General features: G+C 43.0%; 1 protein-coding gene across 1 annotated transcript in view; it reads right to left on the reverse strand.

Moving 5' to 3' along the window:
- fam83c (family with sequence similarity 83 member C) overlaps positions 1-22,945 on the reverse strand; it is a 29,589-nt gene extending 6,644 nt beyond the window's left edge. The window contains exons 1-3 of the mRNA XM_079681016.1: positions 22,156-22,945; positions 10,230-10,397; positions 7,506-7,630 (exon numbers count right to left, since the gene is read on the reverse strand). Of these exons, the coding sequence (XP_079537142.1) occupies positions 7,506-7,630; positions 10,230-10,397; positions 22,156-22,662 (800 nt within the window). The 5' untranslated portion in view covers positions 22,663-22,945. The remainder of the gene's footprint in view (positions 1-7,505; positions 7,631-10,229; positions 10,398-22,155) is intronic.
- Positions 22,946-27,167: the final 4,222 nt, after the last annotated feature.

Here is a 27,167-nt window from a genome sequence, read left to right on the forward strand (position 1 = left end):
CACACAGCTGGGAGACCAGGGGACACTAAAGAGTGACGCACACAGCTGGGAGACCAGGGGACACTAAAGAGTGACGCACACCGCTGGGAGACCAGGGGACACTAAAGAGTGACGCACACAACTGAGAGATGAGGGGACAACACAAAGTGACGCACACAGCTGGGAGACAAGGGGACACTAAAGAGTGACGCACACAGCTGGGAGACCAGGGGACACTAAAGAGTGACGCACACAGCTGGGAGACCAGGGGACACTAAAGAGTGACGCACACCGCTGGGAGACCAGGGGACACTAAAGAGTGACGCACACAACTGAGAGACGAGGGGACAACACAAAGTGACGCACACAGCTGGGAGACCAGGGGACAATAAAGAGTGACGCACACAGCTATCGCACGTTTGCACAGTAGAATACACACACACACACACACACACACACACACACACACACACACACACACACACACACACACACACACACACACACACACACACACACACACACACACACACACACACACACACACACACACACACACACACACACACACACACACACACACACACACACACACACACACACACACACACACACACACACACACACACACACACACACACACACACACACACACACACACACACAGTTCAAATAGAGATTTGAATCTGGCTCGTCCTCATGCCAGATGCTCGATCTCAGGCTGCTTTGCAGAACTTGCTGTAACTTGTCCCAGAGTCAGCAATAATCCACTTTATCCAACAACGTACTGAACATTGAATAAGATATGTATTAATCTCTGCAAGGGACGATACCACACAAAAATAAAACAATCCTGCATTCAAACAACACATCTGTTTCTGAATTGAAATATTGTTGAAGGTTTGCAGGGATACAGATGCATGCTCTGACTCTGAATGTTTCACAGCAGCTCCAGAGAGAACCTGCAGGACGGCTTTTCCTCCGCCATCAATCACTCACTGATCACATGCTGTGCACACGACTCGCCTCCAGAGGACTTCCAGTTAAGGAGGAACGGATCGGAGCACGCCCTTCATAAACCGTCTTACAGGCATGCAACACAGAGGCTGTGCTTGATGCTCCAATTCTACTGAAGAAGTCATAAAATGTCATATCATACTGTAACCGTTAAAGGGGCATTTTAAGTTCTATTGCTTCAGCTTATCTTTGTGACGGTGTTTATATTGGGTCCCTATGGAGGCCCGGACACACCAAACCTACAGCAAAGCAGTAGCTGGAGGGTTGCTGGTTTGAGTCCCTGAAGGTACAAAGAAAGTTATGTGTGCTGGTCATTTGGAATGTCCCAGTTCATCTCATACTGACATTTAATCAGAGAGGGCAAAAGTACACACATCCTTTACTCAAGTAGAAGTACAGATACTGGTGTTTGAAAATACTCTGGTGAAAGTAGAAGTACTGACTAAACTTCTTTACTCAAGTCAAAGTAAAGAGGCTTTGAAATGTCCTTCAGTAAAAAGTACCAATAACTAGCAGCTGTTTTAAAGAGTACCTGACCTCCCTTTATATTAATAGAACAATAATGTCATTGTTAGCTAATGAATGTTTCCATGCTGAACAACGGCAACATGACAACGTTTCCATTGGTCCCTCTTCTTTAGAGAAGACCAGGAAATGATGGATACACGGATCGTGTTCAAATCAATAGGCACGCAATGACTCTAAATAATAATGATCACGCCACCAAACACACATTCAGACTAAAGGAACCAGCCTGTTTGGAAAATGAGAGAAGTAGAAAGTACAGGTATTTGAGTTCAACATGTAAGAAGTAGAAAGTACAGGTATTTGAGTTCAACATGTGAGAAGTAGAAAGTACAGGTATTTGAGTTCAACATGTAAGAAGTAGAAAGTACAGGTATTTGTGTTCAACATGTAAGAAGTAGAAAGTACAGGTATTAGTGTTCAACATGAGAGAAGTAGAAAGTACAGGTATTTGAGTTCAACATGTAAGAAGTAGAAAGTACAGGTATTAGTGTTCAACATGAGAGAAGTAGAAAGTACAGGTATTTGAGTTCAACATGTAAGAAGTAGAAAGTACAGGTATTTGAGTTCAACATGTAAGAAGTAGAAAGTACAGGTATTTGAGTTCAACATGTAAGAAGTAGAAAGTACAGGTATTTGAGTTCAACATGTAAGAAGTAGAAAGTACAGGTATTAGTGTTCAACATGTAAGAAGTAGAAAGTACAGGTATTTGAGTTCAACATGTAAGAAGTAGAAAGTACAGGTATTTGAGTTCAACATGTAAGAAGTAGAAAGTACAGGTATTAGTGTTCAACATGTAAGAAGTAGAAAGTACAGGTATTTGAGTTCAACATGTGAGAAGTAGAAAGTACAGGTATTAGTGTTCAACATGAGAGAAGTAGAAAGTACAGGTATTTGAGTTCAACATGTAAGAAGTAGAAAGTACAGGTATTAGTGTTCAACATGAGAGAAGTAGAAAGTACAGGTATTTGTGTTCAACATGTAAGAAGTAGAAAGTACAGGTATTTGAGTTCAACATGTAAGAAGTAGAAAGTACAGGTATTTGAGTTCAACATGTAAGAAGTAGAAAGTACAGGTATTTGAGTTCAACATGTAAGAAGTAGAAAGTACAGGTATTAGTGTTCAACATGTAAGAAGTAGAAAGTACAGGTATTTGAGTTCAACATGTGAGAAGTAGAAAGTACAGGTATTAGTGTTCAACATGAGAGAAGTAGAAAGTACAGGTATTTGAGTTCAACATGTAAGAAGTAGAAAGTACAGGTATTTGAGTTCAACATGTAAGAAGTAGAAAGTACAGGTATTTGTGTTCAACATGTGAGAAGTAGAAAGTACAGGTGTTTGTGTTCAACATGTAAGAAGTAGAAAGTACAGGTATTTGTGTTCAACATGTAAGAAGTAGAAAGTACAGGTATTTGTGTTCAACATGTAAGAAGTAGAAAGTACAGGTATTTGAGTTCAACATGTAAGAAGTAGAAAGTACAGGTATTTGGGTTCAACATGTAAGAAGTAGAAAGTACAGGTATTTGTGTTCAACATGTAAGAAGTAGAAAGTACAGGTATTTGAGTTCAACATGTAAGAAGTAGAAAGTACAGGTATTTGTGTTCAACATGTAAGAAGTAGAAAGTACAGGTATTTGTGTTCAACATGTAAGAAGTAGAAAGTACAGGTATTTGAGTTCAACATGTAAGAAGTAGAAAGTACAGGTATTTTTGTGTTCAACATGTAAGAAGTAGAAAGTACAGGTATTTGTGTTCAACATGTGAGAAGTAGAAAGTACAGGTATTTGTGTTCAACATGTGAGAAGTAGAAAGTACAGGTATTTGTGTTCAACATGTAAGAAGTAGAAAGTACAGGTATTTGAGTTCAACATGTAAGAAGTCAAAGTAAAAAGTTGTCAGAAAAATAAGTAGTGGAGTAAAGTACTGATACCAGAAACATGAACTTAAGGGCAGTAACAATGGGGGGGGGGGGGGGGGGGGGCTATGTGTGTGGCGCGTGCGTGTAGAGAAAGCGAGAGAGAAGTTTAGCGAGCGTAGTTTCTCGAAGTGAACGGGAGTAGCAGCAGTTTAACAAAGTCACAGATGTAATGCTTCAAAAATAATGCCCGGACTTCAGATTTTGTTCGTTAGATATTAAAAAAACGAAGCTTCTCCCGCTCACACATCGGCCGATGCAGATTTTTCATCGATGTATTGGTACATCCCTAATTGTTATTACACGGCTTGGTTGAATACACAATTCTGATTGGTCAATTTGGACATTTCAGAGGTTGTAATAGTCGATAACACACTGTTGCTAGGTAAAACAATGACCTTTGCTTAGGAGGATGAAGGAAGGGAAGGAAAGAGGGAAAAAAGAAAACAGCCAGGAAGTAAACACTTAAGGGAACAGCAGAAGAAGACTGACAGGAAGTAAACACTTAAGGGAACAGCAGAAGAAGACTGACAGGAAGTAAACACTTAAGGGAACAGCAGAAGAAGACAGACAGGAAGTAAACACTTAAGGGAACAGCAGAAGAAGACTGACAGGTAGTTAACACTAAAGGGAATAGCAGAAGAAGAAAGACGGGTAGTTAACACTAAAGGGAACAGCAGAAGAAGACAGAATTCAAGTCATTGGTTTATATAATAATGTGCAGCGAAGCGGGCATTATTCCTTACTGAAAAGAGTGTGTGTCAACACTAAACAGGACGTGGTGCATTAACAGATAACAGCTAACGACAGCTCATAATTACCTCCTTATTATCAGTGAATCAGTGATTGTTATTCTTTGCTTCTTAAACAAAGGTATCTGTCTCCGTCTCTCACAGCGGACACTTCCCGTTATCAAAGTGCCGAGCAGCATTTTTCATTTCAGCATTGAAGCATTTATATATAGCGTAGGAGGGAGGGACAGGTGTGTTCAGGTGATAAGAGGAAATATTTGCCTCAACTAATTCACCTGGCAACTCCCCACACCTCGCCCTTCATTCCACAGCTGAACACGCCATCCACACACACCTGAACACACACCAATGCAGAGTCTCAAATTAATCACTAGTACTGTGTATGCAAGAGCAGCTTTTTTAAGAGCATAATGTCCCAATATGTCAAATGTCTGTCAAAATGCACCATTAGGACCGGATATTTCTCTCATAACGGTAAAAAAGTTGAACGTGGAACGCTGGACACTTCTCACACTCAACGACCACCATCTTGGCTACATAGCTAACGTTAAATGTGGTGATCATTAGGATAATCTCCACATATTAACACCACTTTGTGATTTCTGAAGTAAAAAGCTAACGTTAGGCTATAAAGGAACTACAACTTCCTTCGGGATTAATAAATTCCTATCTTATCTTATCTTACAACAAGGTCACATTACGTCACCACCGCTAAGCTAAAGGAGGCTAATGGTGGGCTATAAAGGAACTACAGCACGGTCACATGACTTCACGTCACCACCGCTAAGCTAAAGGAGGCTAATGTTGGGCTATAAAGGAACTACAGCACGGTCACATGACTTCACGTCACCACCGCTAAGCTAAAGGAGGCTAATGTTGGGCTATCAAGGAACTACAGCACGGTCACATGACTTCACGTCACCACCGCTAAGCTAAAGGTGGCTAATGTTGGGCTATCAAGGAACTACAGCACGGTCACATGACTTCACGTCACCACCGCTAAGCTAAAGGCGGCTAATGTTGGGCTATAAAGGAACTACAGCACGGTCACATGACTTCACGTCACCACCGCTAAGCTAAAGGCGGCTAATGTTGGGCTAATGTGTCAGACTAAAACAATACGATATTATTAAAACAACAAGGATGGGACAGTATTTGACATAACAAGGAAGGAAATGAAATGATTGAGAGGATTTAAGGTGTGTAGCTGAAGACACACCTCAGGAGTAGATGAAAGAATGCGTTAATATAAACTCTGAAGGTCCCGACAAATATTTGAAATGACATCGTTAGTGTATGCTGGTCATTGTTCACGGAGGTTGCTCAATCTGTCCAACAGCAGCCTTACCTAAAGTAATAGTGATTTAAAACGAGAAGAAGAAATTGAAGACTTGCTTTATTCATCCTGCATGGGGGAATTCAATGTAATTATCTCCAGTTATAACAAACTATAGCTTTTCAATATGAATTTAATTCAAATGAATAGTTTAGTGCACCTGTAGATTATATCTGAAACCTTTCTTTCATTAGTTAAATACTAAGCAGCAAGTATGAGTACAGTGAAAGTATTTTAAACAATAAATGATAGTGGTATTAAATCATATACGGCTGACAGTCCGCTCTGAGCTACAGCAGTAATTACAGGTATTACTCAGGTATTCTCACGACAGTTTCAAATGGCACCAAGAGTCACAATAAGAGCACTGTTCACACACTGCAGCCTGCAGAACCTCCTGCTTATCAGGCAGCATGCAAAGTCAAATGCTAATGCTAATCGTGCGAGGCCACAGACTCTGATATTTGAACGTGTACACTTGTTGTATTTCCTGCGTTCCCTTCATCGCTCTTCATGTTTCCGTATGAAGCGTTAACATCCTCTCACACATCATATTTTAATCCAGGCCTTGTTACATTTCTGCAGCTTGATGCATCATGACAGCCTCACTGACATTACATTTCATTTAGCTGAGGCTTTTATCCAAAGCAACTTACAATTACCGATTACAGGAACATTCCCCCTGGAGTAACTGAGGGCTGAGTGCCTTACTCACTAGGGGTGGTGTTCCAGGCGGGATTTGAACTCACAACCTTCTGATCTTCAGCCTACCTCACTATCCATTAGACGACTACTACTACTACTACTACTACTACTACTACTACTACTACTACTACTACTACTACTACTACTACTACTACTACTACTACTACTACGTCGTCTGCTGCCCAGTGCTTTTTAGATTTGCGATCCAAACATGCAGGGGACAGACTGAATACAAACTGCATCAGAGACTCTTGGACTGCAGTTATCATAACCTCAATAACATATTGTATTATACTTTCCATGAGACGTTAATGTCTCCTAAGCTTTTTCCAGGTTCCAGGGTTGCCGTTATATATTTGAAGTGTTCGGTGCAAACTCAGACTCACCAGAGCTCCAACAGAAGATATTACACAAGTGTTTTCACAGGCTGAGGAGTGCTAACGATGACGAGAACACTCATCTTCTTGTGAGTCTGTTAAGTCTAATTTTACTGGACATAATGGATCACATTCTGATCGTACAATGAATCATTGTTGTGGCTCTCAGATTTATTTTTCAAAGTTTTGCAGGCCTTCTGTTTCTAACTATTTAGTTTGGTAATGAGGCATTTTTGTGCGGAGGCTGACAGCTGGGGAAACACGCTGCAGCTTCAGAAAGGATGCAGATACAGAAACCCAAAGGTTCCACATGAAGAGACATCTCCAGCTACTTGAGAACACATGCAGCGTTTAGAGAACATTCAGCAACTTGAGGAGACATGCAGCATTTACTAAAAGCTGCAGAAACCAAACGCTGCAAGAAGCTCAAAACACAACGGAGACCAGGGGACACTAAAGAGTGACGCACACAGCTGGGAGACCAGGGGACACTAAAGAGTGACGCACACAGCTGGGAGACCAGGGGACACTAAAAGGTGAGGCACACAGCTGGGAGATCAGGGGACACTAAAGAGTGACGCACACAGCTGGAGACCAGGGGACACTAAAGAGTGACGCACACAGCTGGGAGACCAGGGGACACTAAAGAGTGACGCACACAGCTGGGAGACCAGGGGACACTAAAGAGTGACGCACACAGCTGGGAGACCAGGGGACATTAAAGAGTGACGCACACAGCTGGGAGACCAGGGGACACTAAAGAGTGATGCACACAGCTGGGAGACCAGGGGACACTAAAGAGTGATGCACATGCATAGTGATTATAAGTGTGTGTGTGTGTGTGTGTGTGTGTGTGTGTGTGTGTGTGTGTGTGTGTGTGTGTGTGTGTGTGTCTCACCTGTATGACCCTGCGATGACCTCTTCACAGTCGATGATCAGGAACTTCTCGAGGACCTGACCGCTGAACTTCTTGCCGCTCTTTGTGCAGTACGTGTCCCCACAAGTAGTCCGAATACGCATATTCTACACACACACAAACACACACACACACACACACACACACACACACACACACACACACACACACACACACACACACACACACACACACACACATTAAGCCAGGGGTGGGGAACCTTTTTCCTCTCAAGGGCCATTTCAATTTTTTCAACATCCTCCGAGGGCCGTACGAATGATTGACCTCTTCTTAAAAAAACTCAAATCACAGCCCATTCATTTGGCCTTTCTTTCATGCTGTGCAAAGAAAAAGCAACCTCTTAATCCAGAGATCTCACCATGACTCGCGCATGCACGTGCACGGTGTGGCATGACCACCAAAACAGAAAGATGTGGACACAAGATATGTGCAAATGTATTTAGTTTCCTTTCCATGTGGACATGATTTAAGTGGGGGGGGGACCTAACCTCCTCTAGGGGGGTCCGGGGGTCATGCTCCCCCGGGAAGATTTTTTTTTAAATGTTGAAGTTAAAAACATCAACCTGGTGCACTTTGAGAGCAACATGAGGAGATCTATGGATACATCTCTCAACACCCAGATGAAACACAACTGGAAGCAGATGTTCTTTTTCTTTATGGATATTTTACAAATCACTCCCCTTTCAAACTGTATATCTGTATCATAGTATTTATAACCGTTTACTTTATTCTCTTATTTTTCTATAACTATAATGATCATATAAAGATGTGCCTTCACCTCACTGGTTGTAGAAAAAGCTTCTTATATTTGTTAGCTTAGCTAGCTAACCAGATGCTAATAACAGCAAAGTTATTGACTGTATGATCAGTAAGACAGATGAGCAGATCACCACTGGGCTTTCAACTAAAGACACAGCCACGCAGACACTGCAGCATGTGTACGGCTTCTTATGGGTACTGCTTGGAGGTGCTGGAGTGGCGTTCTGGTGCTCTCCGTCAGAACTGCACCTCTATCAGACGAGACATATACCACGTGATGACACGTTAGGCTCGTGTTGTGTTCAAGGACCCTGACCTTGGCCAGGAAAAACAGGCACTCGCCTGTTTAATTTTTTTGCGGTCTAGATTTCTTTACATTTTTTCTTTTTTGCGTGTGTTTATAAATTACCTCGAGGGCCGTACCAAATGGTCTCGCGGGGCCGGAGGTTCCCCACCCCTGCATTAAGCTGAAGGCATAGGAGCATCTTTGTATTGCATTACACTTTTCTCCTGAACGCTCTCAGATGCTCTCACAGCACGATTATAAAAACAGAGGAACCTGTGTGTGACGGATGATTCATAACTGGGAACATACGATATCATCTGTGTGTGTGTGTGTGTGTGTGTGTGTGTGTGTGTGTGTGTGTGTGTGTGTGTGTGTGTGTGTGTGTGTGTGTGTGTGTGTGTGTGTGTGTGTGTGTGTGTGTGTGTGTGTGTGTGTGTCTTCTCTAATGTATGTAACATGTCCCACAAAAACGTCCCCTTTGTCCCACATGGTGCTTGTTGGCACCTGGTCACTCTAAGACCAGGACTCTTTGGAGCAACTTTCACGAAGCCCATTTCCCCGGGATAAATTAGTAGTCAGATTGTGATGTCATCTTAGGGGGTCGATGTGTAGCTGATTCCTCACAGCTATCCCATCATGTCGGTGAAGAGGAACACCAAAAGGTTTAGATCAAACCGACGTGAGGAGTGTTTGGACAGGAGGGTCCTGTACATGCTGATCCTCTGCTTCCTCTCTCACACTGCAGTGAGACTTCTAGAAGCTCAGTGACACTGCTGAGTCTGCAAAACACTCTGATGCAACACACAGGAGACCCCCGAGGACAGGTCTGCTTACGTTCAGACATCTTGGACTGAAAGGGAACAGGACTAAGAGCCTTACGCGAGTCATGCTCAGGTTCACATCAGTGTGCATCGTCTCTAGTGTGAGAGCCAGTGCTCTGTTTGATAAGAAAGACCACCTAACTGTGACGTCTGTAGTCAACACACGATAAAAGACTACAATTCCCACGGCGACAGTGATGGTCAGCAACCTGCTAGGAAGACGCCGTCGAGGAAGTTTTTAACCGTTCAATTACCCTTTAAGTTATTAAGTTAAGCATCATCAAGACGGAAAGAATAAGTTGTTTGTTATTTTATTTGAGTTTTGCAAATTCGTTTTGAATATTGTAAAGGCCTCTTTTCTTTGTTGCATGTGTAGAAGTTTGTTATTTTATTTTGATCAAACACATCGCATAACATCAACCAAACCATCGGAGGCCAAACAACTCTTCAACTGTAAGTAATATGAAGGAAATATAACTGTTTAAGGCGTCTAGTGGCTTGAAAGAAAAACAAGGAAGCCACGACGTCTACTGTGATACCTTTTCATCAAAGAGCTCTTTAAATGTGAGGTGTGTGATTGTGTGGAGATCACGAAGGTGCATTCTGTTCATACGGTCACATTTACCCGTTTCCAAATGTTTTAAGTCAGGTTTAAAGTTTGTTTCTAGGAAGGTGCCAGAAAAGTAACATAGCTTGAGATGTGACACAGATCAGAGTGAGTACTTACACTCTACTGTGTCGGGAAAATGTGCGCAAAGGTTAAGTAGACATTTGAAACGCATGCATCTGAGGTTTAACTATAAATAAAAAAGTACTCACACTCATGTGCGAGCTCTGGATATCGAGCGCGGTGCACATATCGGTGAAGGAGTCGAGGTTCTTCTCGTCCAGCAGGATGTACACGGGGACTCGCCGCTTATTGGACGCTTCCATCAAATCACAAAGAAGATCCACGTCCGTGAACACGTCCATCACCAGAGCGATCACCTGCAGAGAGAGGACTCTTTAAAGTAGAGACACTACATACTGATATACACCTGAACATCAGCAGGAGAGGACTCTTTAAAGTAGAGACGCTACATACTGATATACACCTGAACATCAGCAGGAGAGGACTCTTTAAAGTAGAGACACTACATACTGATATACACCTGAACATCAGCAGGAGAGGACTCTTTAAAGTAGAGACACTACATACTGATATACACCTGAACATCAGGAGGAGAGGACTCTTTAAAGTAGAGACACTACATACTGATATACACCTGAACATCAGCAGGAGAGGACTCTTTAAAGTAGAGACACTACATACTGATATACACCTGAACATCAGCAGGAGAGGACTCTTTAAAGTAGAGACACTACATACTGATATACACCTGAACATCAGCAGGAGAGGACTCTTTAAAGTAGAGACACTACATACTGATATACACCTGAACATCAGCAGGAGAGGACTCTTTAAAGTAGAGACACTACATACTGATATACACCTGAACATCAGCAGGAGAGGACTCTTTAAAGTAGAGACACTACATACTGATATACACCTGAACATCAGCAGGAGAGGACTCTTTAAAGTAGAGACACTACATACTGATATACACCTGAACATCAGCAGGAGAGGACTCTTTAAAGTAGAGACACTACATACTGATATATACCTGAACATCAGGAGGAGAGGACTCTTTAAAGTAGAGACACTACATACTGATATACACCTACACATCAGCAGGAGAGGACTCTTTAAAGTAGAGACACTACATACTGATATACACCTGAATATCAGCAGGAGAGGACTCTTTAAAGTAGAGACACTACATACTGATATACACCTGAACATCAGCAGGAGAGGACTCTTTAAAGTAGAGACACTACATACTGATATACACCTGAACATCAGCAGGAGAGGACTCTTTAAAGTAGAGACACTACATACTGATATACACCTGAACATCAGCAGGAGAGGACTCTTTAAAGTAGAGACACTACATACTGATATACACCTGAACATCAGCAGAAGAGGACTCTTTAAAGTAGAGACACTACATACTGATATACACCTGAACATCAGCAGGAGAGGACTCTTTAAAGTAGAGACACTACATACTGATATACACCTGAACATCAGCAGGAGAGGACTCTTTAAAGTAGAGACACTACATACTGATATACACCTGAACATCAGCAGGAGAGGACTCTTTAAAGTAGAGACACTACATACTGATATACACCTGCCGGGCACGGCACGCTTAAAGCGAGCTCCGCGTCGTAGTGGAAATGCGTCATTAGAGACCAGTTTTATGCCATGTTCATTTAACTGACAATAAAGTAATCTGAACATTTTAATACAACATTTTTCAATTTAGACATCAGGAGAGTAAGATTTTGCTGAAACATTATTACACACAACCATTCAAAGTCCACCAAAATGAGCAGTACATGCCCTTCTCAATCATTCCCTCTGAATTCGAAGAATATATCTCAATTTCAATATCAGTTGAAATAATCGCAGCTAGTCATGTTTTAAATTGTTCAGCCCTAGTTTAATGACACATCTATAAAATGTAGATTACTGAGCCTTTATGACTCAACCGTTTAGGAAAAGAAAGTTCTGCTTGTCTCTGAGAAACACGTTCAACCTGTCCTCAGTCCCCTGGAGCATGTGTCTGTCATGCCTCCACGATCCCATCAAGTACAGGACAGAAACTCTACATCTTGCCCATGTGTCTAATATCTGGTCAGAACCACCTGATATGAGACACACTAACTTCAGACCTAACACTTCAGTGCGATATCAGCTCTTGTTTTCAGACAATGCTTCATCTCAGATTAAACACATTTATTAGAAAATCACCAGAAAAAAAAAAACAGTATTTGCGGCTTATATTGAAACAGCATTTCCTGATTCTGGTCAAATATAGTTCAAAATGAGTTCTCCAGATAATTACAAGATCTGATTGATCTAAATATCCCTTCTTAGTTCAAGACATCTAACCAGGCACATGTTCACTTGTTCTATTAGCAGATTGTTTGGACTTATTTCAATGAAAACAGTTTGTTTTCATTATTGTTTAACCTGTTTTTGGAGCAGCATTTTTTCCAGCGTACAGGACACTCTGTAACAGAACATCACGCAGGAATCAGAAAGAAGTTTCACAAACTAGTAAACATCTGGATTTCCATTTCACTTTAACTGTGGACGCCTCAATGTGCAAACACACTCTTTCACATGCAACACAAAGAAATGAAAGGGCCTCCATACAGTGTGTGTTACGCAACACACACACACACACACACACACACACACACACACACACACACACACACACACACACACAATAATCTGTTTGGGTCAATAATTGATATCACCATTATTAAAAACGATTATCCATTTGCTTTGAAAACACCCATTTATTGGAGAATTTTTTTATAAACAGTATGTTTTTAACAGTTGATTACCCCGAACTTTAAGTATAATTCAACTGAACAAACAATAATACAAAAAAGTAATTAAAAAAAGTAATTAAATAAAGTAATAATACCAAAAAAAAATCGTTTTATTTCGATTGCGTTGTTTTTGTAATCGTTGCAAGCCATAATCGTAATTGCGATTAAAATACGATGAATTGAGCAGCCCTACATAAAAGGAACAAAATAAATGCAAGAGGCATAATGGTGCATCAGCCGAGGTGCGTGGAAAAGAAATTGAAATCGGAACAAAAGTGACGTTTTTGGTTTTTAGTTCTGAAATTAAAGTCAGAATTTTTAATAAAAAGTCAAAAACAATCAATCTCTTTGAGTCAGAACTCCAAAAACAGATTCACACGTGGCACTAATCCTCTTCTGTGTCATCTTATCATCATGTCTCTGACCATTTTAAATCTTATTCTCTCAGTTTTAAGATCTCTTTTAGCTCCTTGCTCAGGGATCGCATCTTGATTTGAGTTTTGCAGAAGTGACGTCACAGCTCCTGCTCTTCTCTGGTCAATGGCCCCTGCACTCTGTGTGAACAGGTTTACATGTCTCTGTGTGAGAGAGAGAGAGAGAGAGAGAGAGAGAGAGAGAGAGAGAGAGAGAGAGAGAGAGAGAGAGAGAGAGAGTGTGTGTGTGTGTGTGTGTGTGACTCATGCAGCGTGTGCCCGACGGTCTGCCAGTGAACTGACTGTTTGTTATTTATGAGATTATTCTGCGACATGCAACAAACAGAGCTGATGGCTGGTGAATAATTCAGACATTATTTATTGCTTTGTTTTATTTTGACAGCTTTCTCAGAGCCTGTCGGGGCCCGGGGTCACGGGGTCAGAGGTCATCACGGGGTCAGAGGTCATCATTGATAGCAGAGCTTCTGTTTGAAGTGACATTAACATGTCAGAGGGGTAAGTCCAATAACAGAGAGTCAGACTACCAAAATAAGACACAACACGACAGCAGAAAGACGAGCAGAACAAATCAAAGGAGACAGAAGACGTCCACAGAGACACAAAGGGACGGCACAAGGACACAAGTGATGACCGAAAGATGCAAACTGACTGAATACAGAACGGAAACGACCAAAATCAGACAGAAAGCTGTGAAAAACAACTATAAAAAGGGACGTGACATTTCTAAAAAGACAAACAGATTTCACAGCGATTGAAACGACTGCAATAAAACTCAACATGAGAGAGACTCAACGACTACATAGAGACGCTCAAGAGACACACAGAGACACAACAAGCCTGCAGAGAGACGCTCAAAAGACACAAGAAGTCCACAAAAACACAAAGCAACTGCTGAGAGAATCCAAAAGGCTGCAGACAGACAGAGAGACAGACAGAGAGACAGACAGAGAGACAGACAGAGAGACAGACAGAGAGACAGACAGACAGAGAGACAGACAGAGATACAGAGAGAGAGACAGAGAGAGAGACAGAGAGACAGAGAGAGAGACAGAGAGACAGACAGACAGAGAGACAGACAGAGATACAGAGAGAGACAGAGACAGAGAGACAGAGAGACAGAGAGACAGACAGACAGAGAGACAGAGAGAGAGAGAGAGAGAGAGACAGAGAGACAGACAGAGAGACAGACAGAGAGACAGAGAGAGAGAGAGAGAGAGAGACAGAGAGACAGAGAGAGAGACAGAGAGACAGACAGACAGAGAGACAGACAGAGATACAGAGAGAGACAGAGACAGAGAGACAGAGAGACAGAGAGACAGACAGACAGAGAGACAGAGATACAGAGAGAGAGAGAGACAGAGAGACAGACAGAGAGACAGAGAGACAGAGAGACAAACAGAGAGACAGAGAGCAGTCATCAGCAGACAGAAGATGACTGGACAGAGGCAACACCACCAAGATGAGACACAAAATAAAGAGTGACGAACACAACACATTTGAAAAGACACAAAACGAATGCAATGTAACGAACAATGCCAGAAGAGAGACACAGAGCAACCGTCAGGAGACATGACATGACTACACAGTGGGGGTGTAACGGTACGGGCCCTCCGGTTCGGTACACGTGTGTCCCGAGGTGTACCGAACGAATATAACGTTAAATGTGAAAAACTTCTTGGAAGTAATCTCAGGTGCTGCGTCGCAGCATTCAGAGTCATTTGCTCACATTGGGTTCAACGCGTCATAGAGCGAGTCATTTCATTGGACGAGAGGCATACTACGAGAGCTGGTCACAGGGATGCGTTCAAAATGTAGTCAGTAATTTGAGGAACCGTCGAAATGGTGAACGCAGATAAAGTTGAGCTCTAAAATCCTCCAGCATCATTGAAGTCTCCGGTTTGGGAACATTTTGGTTTCACAGTTACGTACAAGGATGATGGACAAAGACAGGTGGACCGAACCAAAGCTGTTTGTCGACATTGTTCAACTAAAACTGGTTACACGGCTGGCAATACATCAAACTTGCACACTCATTTGAAAAGGCATCACGTGCCTGAATATCACCGGTACCAAAAGAAAAAAGACTGAAGTGCAAACCCAACTCCCGCTAGCATTTAAGCCTCCACCACTTGCAACAAGTTCAGACCGAGCCAAAGCTATTACAAACGCCAAATCTCCTTATGTTGCCATGTTAGCAAAGCGCTACCTGGCTGTATCTGCTACCTCTGTCCCTAGAGAGGGTGTTCTCCACAGCAGGAGACATTGTTAGTGCCAGCAGATCTGCCTTTCAGCAAGCAATGTGGACACGTTCATCTTTCTTTAAACAAACATGAAAACACAATGACCAGCAAGTCCTAATGTCAAACTGGCTGCTTAGGTACGAGTACAGTACAGTTCAAATATAGATTATTTCAGTTCATCAAAATGCTGCACCTTAATGTTTATTTTATTATATTTTGTATTTATTTGAGTGAATACATTATTCACAGTTTAATAATAATAACAAATTTATATATATTTTATGTTTCGTGATCATTTTTTCTGCTGTACCGAAAACGTACCGAACCGAACCGTGACCTAAAAACCGAGGTACGTACCGAACCGAAATGTTTGTGAACCGTTACACCCCTACTACACAGAAACATTTACAAAACAACTACAAAAACACAACACCAACACACACAGCAACAAGCTGCAGAAACCAGACGCTGCAAATACAACGGAGACCAGGGGACACTAAAGAGTGACGCACACAGCTGGGAGACCAGGGGACACTAAAGAGTGACACACACAGCTGGGAGACCAGGGGACACAAAAGAGAGACGCACACAGCTGGGAGACCAGGGGACACAAAAGAGAGACGCACACAGCTGGGAGACCAGGGGACACAAAAGATTGACGCACACATCTGGAGACCAGGGGACACTAAAGAGTGACGCACACAGCTGGGAGACCAGGGGACACTAAAGAGTGACGCACACAGCTGGGAGACCAGGGGACACAAAAGAGAGACGCACACAGCTGGGAGAACAGGGGACACTAAAGAGTGACGCACACAGCTGGGAGACCAGGGGACACTAAAGAGTGACGCACACAGCTGGGAGACCAGGGGACACTAAAGAGTGACGCACACATCTGGAGACCAGGGGACACTAAAGAGTGACGCACACAGCTGGGAGACCAGGGGACACTAAAGAGTGACGCACACAGCTGGGAGACCAGGGGACACAAAAGAGAGACGCACACAGCTGGAGACCAGGGGACACTAAAGAGTGACGCACACAGCTGGGAGACCAGGGGACACTAAAGAGTGACGCACACAGCTGGAGACCAGGGGACACTAAAGAGTGACGCACACAGCTGGGAGACCAGGGGACACAAAAGAGACGCGCACACAGCTAGAGACCAGGGGACACTAAAGAGTGACGCACACAGCTGGAGACCAGGGGACACAAAAGAGACGCACACAGCTAGAGACCAGGGGACACTAAAGAGTGACGCACACAGCTGGGAGACCAGGGGACACAAAAGAGACGCACACAGCTGGGAGACCAGGGGACACTAAAGAGTGACGTACACAGCTGGGAGACCAGGGGACACTAAAGAGTGACGTACACAGCTGGGAGACCAGGGGACACTAAAGAGTGATGCACACAGCTGGGAGACCAGGGGACACTAAAGAGTGACGCACACATACGGGTGGGCGATATTGAAAAATATAATATCACAATATTTTTAAAGCAGTATCACGATAGACGATATTTATCAAGATATTTTTTCATGTCGGTTATTATGGTTATTTTTCAAGTTACTTAACAGAACAACCACCTACAAGGTAACACAAAATAAACTAAAAAGGAGTAACAGACCAAGATACCATTTCAAGCTGGTCTTAATTCTGCAATGAATCCCTGAGTGAACAATTCAACAGGAACTTCCTCAGTGTTCAAGTAGCTAGGCCTACGCCCTACACAACACACGTTAACACTGGTTTCTTCACCAAGTAGAGTTCACTCTCTTGCTAAATAAAATAAAATATTCAAGGCACAGTTCCTCAGTATAAAAATGCACTTCCTGTGTTGGGTAGCAATAGCACTGATGTAACATCAATACACATGAAAAGGAGAGTAACACATAACTAAGTAAAACATCAAACATCAATGAGGAAAAGTCAGTACCAAACAATTAAAATGTAAACTTTAGACTTGAAGTGCAATCAAAGACTTTAGCATAACTGAACATCTGTTTCAAAAGGGAAAAACAATATAAATACTCTATTGATAAAATAAAATATAAGCCAACAGAATCAACCAAGACAATAAATTAAGTGCAATAGTGTCTGAATCCTGACTAGAAAGCTTGGTTACTAACCGGTATCAGTATTTAGTTACTTTGGCATCATTTTGAAACGTGTATTACAATTAAATCACGGTAAAATAGGTTAATTTTGTCGTAGTTGGTTTCCACCACAGTATTTACATGGATATAAGCCCCGCCCCCTCTCCAGCGCGTCCTGTTTGAATCACAGGAGTAAACACAGCTGACAGCCGCGGTGAAACTCCAGCGGTTAAAGAGTGACGCACACAGCTGGGAGACCAGGGGACACTAAAGAGTGACGCACACAGCTGGGAGACCAGGGGACACTAAAGAGTGATGCACACAGCTGGGAGACCAGGGGACACTAAAGAGTGACACACACAGCTGGAGACCAGGGGACATTAAAGAGTGACGCACAAAGCTGGGAGACCAGGGGACACTAAAGAGTGACGCACACAGCTGGGAGACCAGGGGACATTAAAGAGTGACGCACACAGCTGGGAGACCAGGGGACACTAAAGAGTGACGCACACAGCTGGGAGACCAGGGGACACTAAAGAGTGACGCACACAGCTGGGAGACCAGGGGACACTAAAGAGTGATGCACACAGCTGGGAGACCAGGGGACACTAAAGAGTGATGCACACAGCTGGGAGACCAGGGGACACTAAAGAGTGACACACACAGCTGGGAGACCAGGGGACACTAAAGAGTGACGCACACAGCTGGAGACCAGGGGACACTAAAGAGTGACACACAGCTGGAGACCAGGGGACACTAAAGAGTGACGCACACAGCTGGGAGACCAGGGGACACTAAAGAGTGATGCACACAGCTGGGAGACCAGGGGACACTAAAGAGTGACACACACAGCTGGGAGACCAGGGGACACTAAAGAGTGACGCACACAGCTGGGAGACCAGGGGACACTAAAGAGTGACGCACACAGCTGGGAGACCAGGGGACACTAAAGAGTGACGCACACAGCTGGAGACCAGGGGACACTAAAGAGTGACGCACACAGCTGGGAGACCAGGGGACACTAAAGAGTGACGCAGACAGCTGGAGACCAGGGGACACTAAAGAGTGACGCACACAGCTGGGAGACCAGGGGACATCTCTAAACGCTGCACGTGTTGTGAAGTAGCTGGAGGTGTCTCTTCATGTGGAACCTTTGTGTCTCTCTATCTGCCTCCTGCTTGGAGCTGTTGTGTTGAAGTGTTCTGGGTCGTTGTAGCACGTTAGCACCTGCGGCCTCCGTACTGTAGAGAGGCAATAGAGAGTTTTCCCTGAGGTTTGGTTGCTAAGCGAGTGCCTGCTCAGAGAAGAGGATCCAACATGACAGCAGGGGGGGGGGGGGAAGGGGGGGGGACCTCTGCAGGCAGAAAGGATGCATTCAGGTGGAAGCATGAAAAACAAAAAAGTGCTGACACAGGAGGAGACGTGTTGTCAGGAAGCAACACCGTGGCTCTGTGGCTCTGATTCACAGGTCCCTACGTCACCGTGAGGCCATTATCAAACCCTCCTTCTCTTCTACTCTTCTATTTGTGCAAAACAAAGAGACAAGTATCATTCCATAGATAACTCCAGAACGATACACAGAACAGCTGGACGCAAGAAGCAAGAAGCAAACTAGAGACAAGCCTGACATGGAGACACACAGCAAGACTCCAGCAGATGCAGGACTACCACAGAAAGACATGCAAAACAAACCTCTCACTAAGACACAGAAGACTGCAAAGAGAGGCAAACTGTCTACAGAAAGCCGACGTAAACAACAACAACAACAACAAGAAGAAGACCAAACAACTGCTGCAAAAAGACCAGATAGACACAAAGGAACCGTAAAGACACCTCTTCAGACTGGCTGTTAATGTGTGAATAAGGTTGTGTTGTTGTTGTTGTTGTTGTTGTTGTGGTAATATTTTAATGTGGCAGGACTACCACTATTAGGTGGCAGCATCCAAAATAAAAACAGCAATCATTCAAATAACTGTAGATTATTGTTAATTGTGCAGAAGTAAGTCAAAGTCGTGCCTTCAGGACCGTCCTTAAGTACAAGTACAAATGTGTTGGGATCAAAGTATACTAATATCAAAGGACAATATTGTCAACTAAAATGTAGAGGAGGATTAAAAGGTATTATGCAAATAAGATACTACTCAGCTATAGTGTACAAGTACCTCAATATTAGGTAGAGTCCATTAAAAGTACTCACGAGCTCAATGAACAGAAAACATCCTGAAAGCACAGGGGGACCCTAACCTACCAAAAGAAGACACGTAGATGTGCAAAAATGACTTGACTGAAAAGAGACAGACTGAAAAGAGACAGACTGAAAAGAGACTGAAAAGAGACTGAAAAGAGACAGACTGAAAAGAGACTGACTGAAAGAGACAGAAAGAGACAGACTGAAAAGAGACAGACTGAAAAGAGACGGACTGAAAAGAGACAGACTGAAAAGAGAAGAGACAGAAAGAGACAGACTGAAAAGAGACAGACTGAAAAGAGACTGACTGAAAAGAGACAGAAAGAGACAGAATGAAAAGAGACTGAAAAGAGACAGACTGAAAAGAGACTGACTGAAAAGAGACAGACTGAAAAGAGACTGACTGAAAAGAGACAGAAAGAGACAGAATGAAAAGAGACTGAAAAGAGACTGACTGAAAAGAGACAGACTGAAAAGAGACAGACTGAAAAGAGAAGAGACAGAAAGAGACAGACTGAAAAGAGACAGACTGAAAAGAGACTGACTGAAAAGAGACAGAAAGAGACAGAATGAAAAGAGACTGAAAAGAGACAGACTGAAAAGAGACAGACTGAAAAGAGACAGACTGAAAAGAGACAGACTGAAAAGAGACAGACTAAAAAGAGACTGACTGAAAAGAGACAGACTGAAAAGAGACAGACTGAAAAGAGACAGACTAAAAAGAGACAGACTAAAGAGACAGACTAAAAAGAGACTGACTGAAAAGAGACAGACTGAAAAGAGACAGACTAAAAAGAGACAGACTGAAAAGAGACAGACTGAAAAGAGACAGACTGAAAAGAGAGAGACTGAAAAGAGACAGACTGAAAAGAGACAGACTAAAAAGAGACAGACTAAAAAGAGAGAGACTGAAAAGAGAGAGACTGAAAAGAGACTGACTGAAAAGAGACTGACTGAAAAGAGAGAGACTGAAAAGAGACAGACTAAAAAGAGACAGACTAAAAAGAGACAGACTAAAAAGAGAGAGACTGAAAAGAGAGACTGAAAAGAGACTGACTGAAAAGAGAGAGACTAAAAAGAGACAGACTAAAAAGAGACAGACTGAAAAGAGAGAGACTGAAAAGAGACTGACTGAAAAGAGACTGACTGAAAAGAGACTGACTGAAAAGAGACAGACTGAAAAGAGACAGACTGAAAAGAGACAGAAAAGAGACAGACTAAAAAGAGACAGACTAAAAAGAGACAGACTAAAAAGAGACAGACTGAAAAGAGAGAGACTGAAAAGAGACAGACTGAAAAGAGACAGAAAAGAGACAGACTAAAAAGAGACAGACTAAAAAGAGACAGACTGAAAAGAGAGAGACAGAAAAGAGACAGACTAAAAAGAGACAGACTAAAAAGAGACAGACTGAAAAGAGACAGACTGAAAAGAGAGAGACAGAAAAGAGACAGACTGAAAAGAGACTGACTGAAAAGAGACAGACTGAAAAGAGACTGACTGAAAAGAGACAGAAAGAGACAGACTGAAAAGAGACAGACTGAAAGGAGACAGACTGAAAAGAGACAGACTGAAAAGAGACAGACTGAAAAGAGACTGACTGAAAAGAGACAGAAAGAGACAGACTGAAAAGAGACAGACTGAAAGGAGACAGACTGAAAAGAGACAGAGACACAATAGGACACAAAGGACACTGATATATATGTGCCGATATAAGATAGCAACACTTAGGGGGATTGTTGTTAATGAGAGCATCTGTGACTCTACGAGCTCAAAGCCGCAGATACAACATGTCAGAGTTGGAAGAAGTACTCAGAACTTTAATATTGGCTTCCAAAAATAGTGGTTTAGAAGTATAAAGTATGCAAAACGACCAAATTAAGACCAACAACTACCAAAATAAGACTCCAGAAAGACATAATACAAAAGATATATGTACTGACATACAACCGCAGCACTTAGGGAGATGTGTGTTCTTCAAAGCTCACTGCACATTATGCTCATGTTGCTGTGACTGCATCACTTCAGATACTGCTCCTAACACTAAGATAGGTCAAATGCAGAATGTCAATGTCCCCTGCTCTGTGGGACGATGAATGCTGAAATACAAATGAACCCTAACCCTAAAAATAAGTATAATGAAATAAAAAGTACAATATTGGCTTCCAAAGAGAGTACAAAGTGCAAAACTACCAAATGACTCCAGAAATATATGTACTGATATATAAACAGCTCATGTTCATTTAAAGCACACTGCAATATATTATCCTCATGTTTCTGTGACTCTATGAGCTCAGGTACCCTCGTTATCCCTCACTTTGACCCCGAGCCTCTCACCTTCTTGGCCTGGTTGATCAGGGACCGGATCAGGTCCTTCACGTTGTGGCTCTTGTCCCTCTGGAAGTAGATCTGGGTCTCTGATGGCCCGAATCTGTTAGGGTTTTCCGGCCAGCCGAGCTCCAGCATCGGTGGCTCCTCATCGGACATCATGGGGAAATAAGTCCCGGATGTGAGTTCGGACACATCCTCCTCGAAGTCCCGGTCATTGGAGCTATCCGGCCCGCAGGAGGTCTTGGAGGCAGCGGCTGCAGAGTACTGGGTGATGTACTGGACCTCCTGCTGGGACAGGAAGCTCACCTCGCGCTCCTCCGTCAGCACCCTCCTGTACTCGTGCTCACCTTGCTCCAGGAGCGCGTCCGTGGCCAGGCGCGCCGCCTCGTTGTGGCTGAGCTCCAGAGAGGAGACCTGTCTCCACGGGTTCTTCACCTCCTCCAGCCGGGAAGAGAGCTTCCCCAGCGGCTTCCTGGCCGACTGAGCCGGCCTCAGACTCTCGGAGCTCTGCATGATTCAGATCTGATTTTAAAAATCCTCAAACTAGTCCCTGAAATAAAGCGTCTCTACGCGCATTGTTGCAACAGAGGAGACATCAGAACAAACTAAAGCAGCCCAGAATAAACTACACCGCTCCTGAAAACATGTTTTGTAACCTCTAAAGTAGCTCTCCCTCTGCGCGGGCACTCTTTAAAGTGCTTTTATATTCTGTCCCGGGGTATAGAAGTGCTTTTAATCCAAAGGAAGGAGTTTTTCATCCGAGGCTGTAATGGTCCTCGCTTCTCTAGTTCCCTGTCATGTCTCCGCAGCAGTGTGTGTGTGTGAGAGGTGTGTGTTTCCCTCTCACCTGTTGCTACCTGTCCTGTGATTGGTCCCCAGCTGGGAGAGAGTCTCCTCCCACTTCCCTCCTCCCTCCTCCCCCTTACCATCTTATCTCTCCAGTTTGCAACAGATATGCTACTTCCGGTAAATATTTCAAAAATAAAGGTCCCATGTGAGCCAGCACACCCGTATTGATAGTGTTTTATTTTTTTAGATCTGACATTTACAAATAATTTTGCTGGGTTTCTTTCGATAATATATTTTTGATAGACGAAAATACATCTGAGTACCTACTTTAAAGAGTCCTCTCCTGCTGATGTTCAGGTGTATATCAGTATGTAGTGTCTCTACTTTAAAGAGTCCTCTCCTGCTGATGTTCAGGTGTATATCAGTATGTAGTGTCTCTACTTTAAAGAGTCCTCTCCTGCTGATGTTCAGGTGTATATCAGTATGTAGTGTCTCTACTTTAAAGAGTCCTCTCCTGCTGATGTTCAGGTGTATATCAGTATGTAGTGTCTCTACTTTAAAGAGTCCTCTCCTGCTGATGTTCAGGTGTATATCAGTATGTAGTGTCTCTACTTTAAAGAGTCCTCTCCTGATGATGTTCAGGTGTATATCAGTATGTAGTGTATCTACTTTAAAGAGTCCTCTCCTGCTGATGTTCAGGTGTATATCAGTATGTAGTGTCTCTACTTTAAAGAGTCCTCTCCTGCTGATGTTCTGGTGTATATCAGTATGTAGTGTCTCTACTTTAAAGAGTCCTCTCCTGCTGATGTTCAGGTGTATATCAGTATGTAGTGTCTCTACTTTAAAGAGTCCTCTCCTGCTGATGTTCAGGTGTATATCAGTATGTAGTGTCTCTACTTTAAAGAGTCCTCTCCTGCTGATGTTCAGGTGTATATCAGTATGTAGTGTCTCTACTTTAAAGAGTCCTCTCCTGCTGATGTTCAGGTGTATATCAGTATGTAGTGTCTCTACTTTAAAGAGTACTCTCCTGCTGATGTTCAGGTGTATATCAGTATGTAGTGTCTCTACTTTAAAGAGTCCTCTCCTGCTGATGTTCAGGTGTATATCGCCGGACTAAGTTCTGTACTTTGTGCATAACAAACGACTGCAATCCATCCCACTTAATGCAAAATAAAATACACTTTATAAAGATATATTGTTTAGCTGTGCTTTAGTAAAATATACAATAACCAGTTTTATTAAATATCTCAACCTTTAAATCTTGTTTGTGGCTCAACGTGTGCTTATTTTCAGGTGTAACGAATTCTGTGCTTTTATTTTGAAGGCGGTATTGCCTGACTTCCGGTTCTTCAGTGAGTCTGTTAGCAGAGCTGCCCTTTCTTTCCCAAAAGCAAAAAGCAACTCTGTCAGATCACTGTGATGTGTGTTATGGACCATAGTGGAAGACATGTTAGAACATATGTTATGAAATATGAAGACAAAAGGCCAGAAAAAGAACATGAAAAGGTCTCTTTGTTCCACTTCCTGTTGCTCATAAACATTAGCTCCTTCAATATGAGGTGTGGTTGATCACTAATATTATATAACAATATCTAGATGTATCAATATAATCAAGAACAAATAAGGACAAGTTTGCGTGTCAATGCTGATTTAATGTTATTTTTCTTGATTTATTTGCAAAAATGTCTCTCTGGCTGATCCTTTTGACTTTTAACATTTCATTTTTAGATGAAATATGTTAGTAAACACTCTATGTTCTCTCTGCCTCTCTTCTATAAATGATGTGAAATATGAAACCCTCCCTCCCTCCCTCTCTCCTCCCCCGGGAGTATCTCTCTCTGGGAGCATGTTACATGAACGCTTTTCTCCTAGTTTATCTAAGAGCTCCTTAACTCTTACGGCCCGTCCGGCACACACAGGCATGAAAAAAATCCTTCAAAGCTTCGCCCATTCACTTGAATGGGGTGACGTAGAAGATTTGTAATCTTCGCCGAACTGCATTGTAGGGAGCGGAGCATGGCTTAGCAAGCATAGTGAGCATCAAAAGTTGAGCAATGTTCAACTTTTGATGCTCCCAATGCTTGCAAAGCTGGCATCAGCCAATCAAATCCCGTTTATGGAAATCCCGCCAGTGCAAGCGCGAGCCAGTCAAACCGCGTGCAAGCTGGGAGAGCCAGACCGCAGTTCATTTCCTCATATTCCAAACGAGAAATTAGGGTAGCAAATCACCCGGTTCTTTACGACCAGAACTATTTACCGGGATACAAACCGGAGGAACCAGGCATGGAGGGAGGTGGCAGAGACAGTGGGTGAAACTGGTAGGTTTTCGCCTGTTTGGAGATTTTATATCCAGTTTACTTCATTTTAACATTGCTATTGCTTTGTATGTCGGGGGCGGGAGATTCATGTGATTGGTTGCTCGCAAAAAATAGCCAAGCTTCAGACACGCCCAGCTTCAAGATTTTTCAAGATTTTTTTCATGCCTGTGTGTGGATGGCCCATCCACACTACAGCTTCGACAGCTTCAAAAACGGTTCCAACGCGTCTGCCCATTCACTTTGAATGGGGTGACGTCACGTTGCCTCGCTTTTCGCCGAACTGAATTGTGGGTAGCATAGCGGTCCGTCTCCGCTGTCTCCGGCTGCAGAAGTTGAACAATGTTCAACTTCTGCAGCCGGAGATGCCGGAGTAGCCAGCGCCAGCCAATCAAATCCCGTTTCTGAAAATCTGACAGCTCAAGCCCTAGCCAATCAAACCGCGTCTAAGCTGGGAGAGATATCCCGCCATTCATTTCTATATTTCAAAAAAAGCGTTCATTCATGTGATTGGTTGTTGGTCGTGGTGCTCGAATAAAATCCCCAAGCTTCTGATACGCCCAGCTCCAAGCTTTTTTTGAAGCTGTAGTGTGGACGGGCCGTTACGGAGCTTACACACGGCCGCGTGCGTTGACGCTTGCCGGTGGGCGTGTCTGAAGCTCGACCAACAACCAATCACCTGAATCTCCCGCCCCTGACACACAAGCAGCAGTTTGATTGGCTAGAGCTTGTACTGCCATATGATTTGATTGGCTGACGCTTCCGTCGAAACTTCGAAAGTAGAACATTGCTCAACTTTTGAAGCTAAGAGTAACGCGATCAGCCAAGATACGCTTTGCTCCCACAATGCAGTCTGGCGAAGCATGACGTCACCCCATTCAAAGTGAATGGTCAGAAGTGTTGAGGCTTCAATGCTCCGTAACGGAGCTTACACACACTTCGAAAGTTGAGAAAAGTTCAACTTTTCAAGCTTCAACGCAGCGTCGTGTCTGGCGTGCGACCAACAACCAATCACATGAATCTCCCGCCCCGGACAAACAAGCACATGGTTTGATTGGCTAGAGCTTGTACTGGCATATGATTTGATTGGCTGGCGCTTCCGTCGATGCTTGAAAGTTGAACATTTCTCAACTTTCATCGCGAGCAACGGAGGCAAAGCGCCGCAAAGGAACCAGAATGCAGTTCGGCAAAGCGTGACGTCATCCCATTCAAAGTGAACGGGAAGCGTCTCCGTTGAAGCACGCGACGCTGCCGTGTGGACGGGCCGTTATACCTCTACCATATGCATGATAAGAATCCCTTATGAAAAGACACCAAAGGCAAAAATATAGTTATTTCCTGACAGTTTGGGTTTTTCTACCATAACACGTCTTATTTTAACCCAATGGAAAGAAAACAGCTATGATACAGATTCAGGACTTTATTTTACTAACTTTGTCTGTTCCTGTCTGCAGATTCTTCCTAAATTCAACAACAGTTTGCGTTACATAAAGCCTCATTAGCATATTAAGACATAAGATTTCAGAAAACTTGTAAAAAAATAAATAATTGTGTGTTTGTCATGAAGTGGTGAAGTTTACCCTTTCACCTGCAGGGTGCTTTGATGACTTTTTTCTTTGAAATGTTCGACTTCCCTTGTATTTGTTTCACCTTATTTATTATGACTTCTTTCTTTCCATTTTTGAAATGTTATCGACTGTCTTTTTGTAAATATTTGAATATTTTTAAGTAAAAAAATTACAACTTATTTTCGGAATTATTACGACCTTTTACCTCTAAAGTGTTTGACTTTCTTTGCTCGAATGTTTCCTCCGATCTCAGCAGACATCTTTTACACACACCAAACTGTCCACTTTCATTCCTCTCTATATCCTGAAGCTTTTCACACCATTCCCTCTGTCGAAAGCTTTGACT

Source organism: Notothenia rossii, assembly GCF_949606895.1.
Source record: "Notothenia rossii genome assembly, chromosome: 5".
NCBI classification, from domain to species: domain Eukaryota; kingdom Metazoa; phylum Chordata; class Actinopteri; order Perciformes; family Nototheniidae; genus Notothenia; species Notothenia rossii.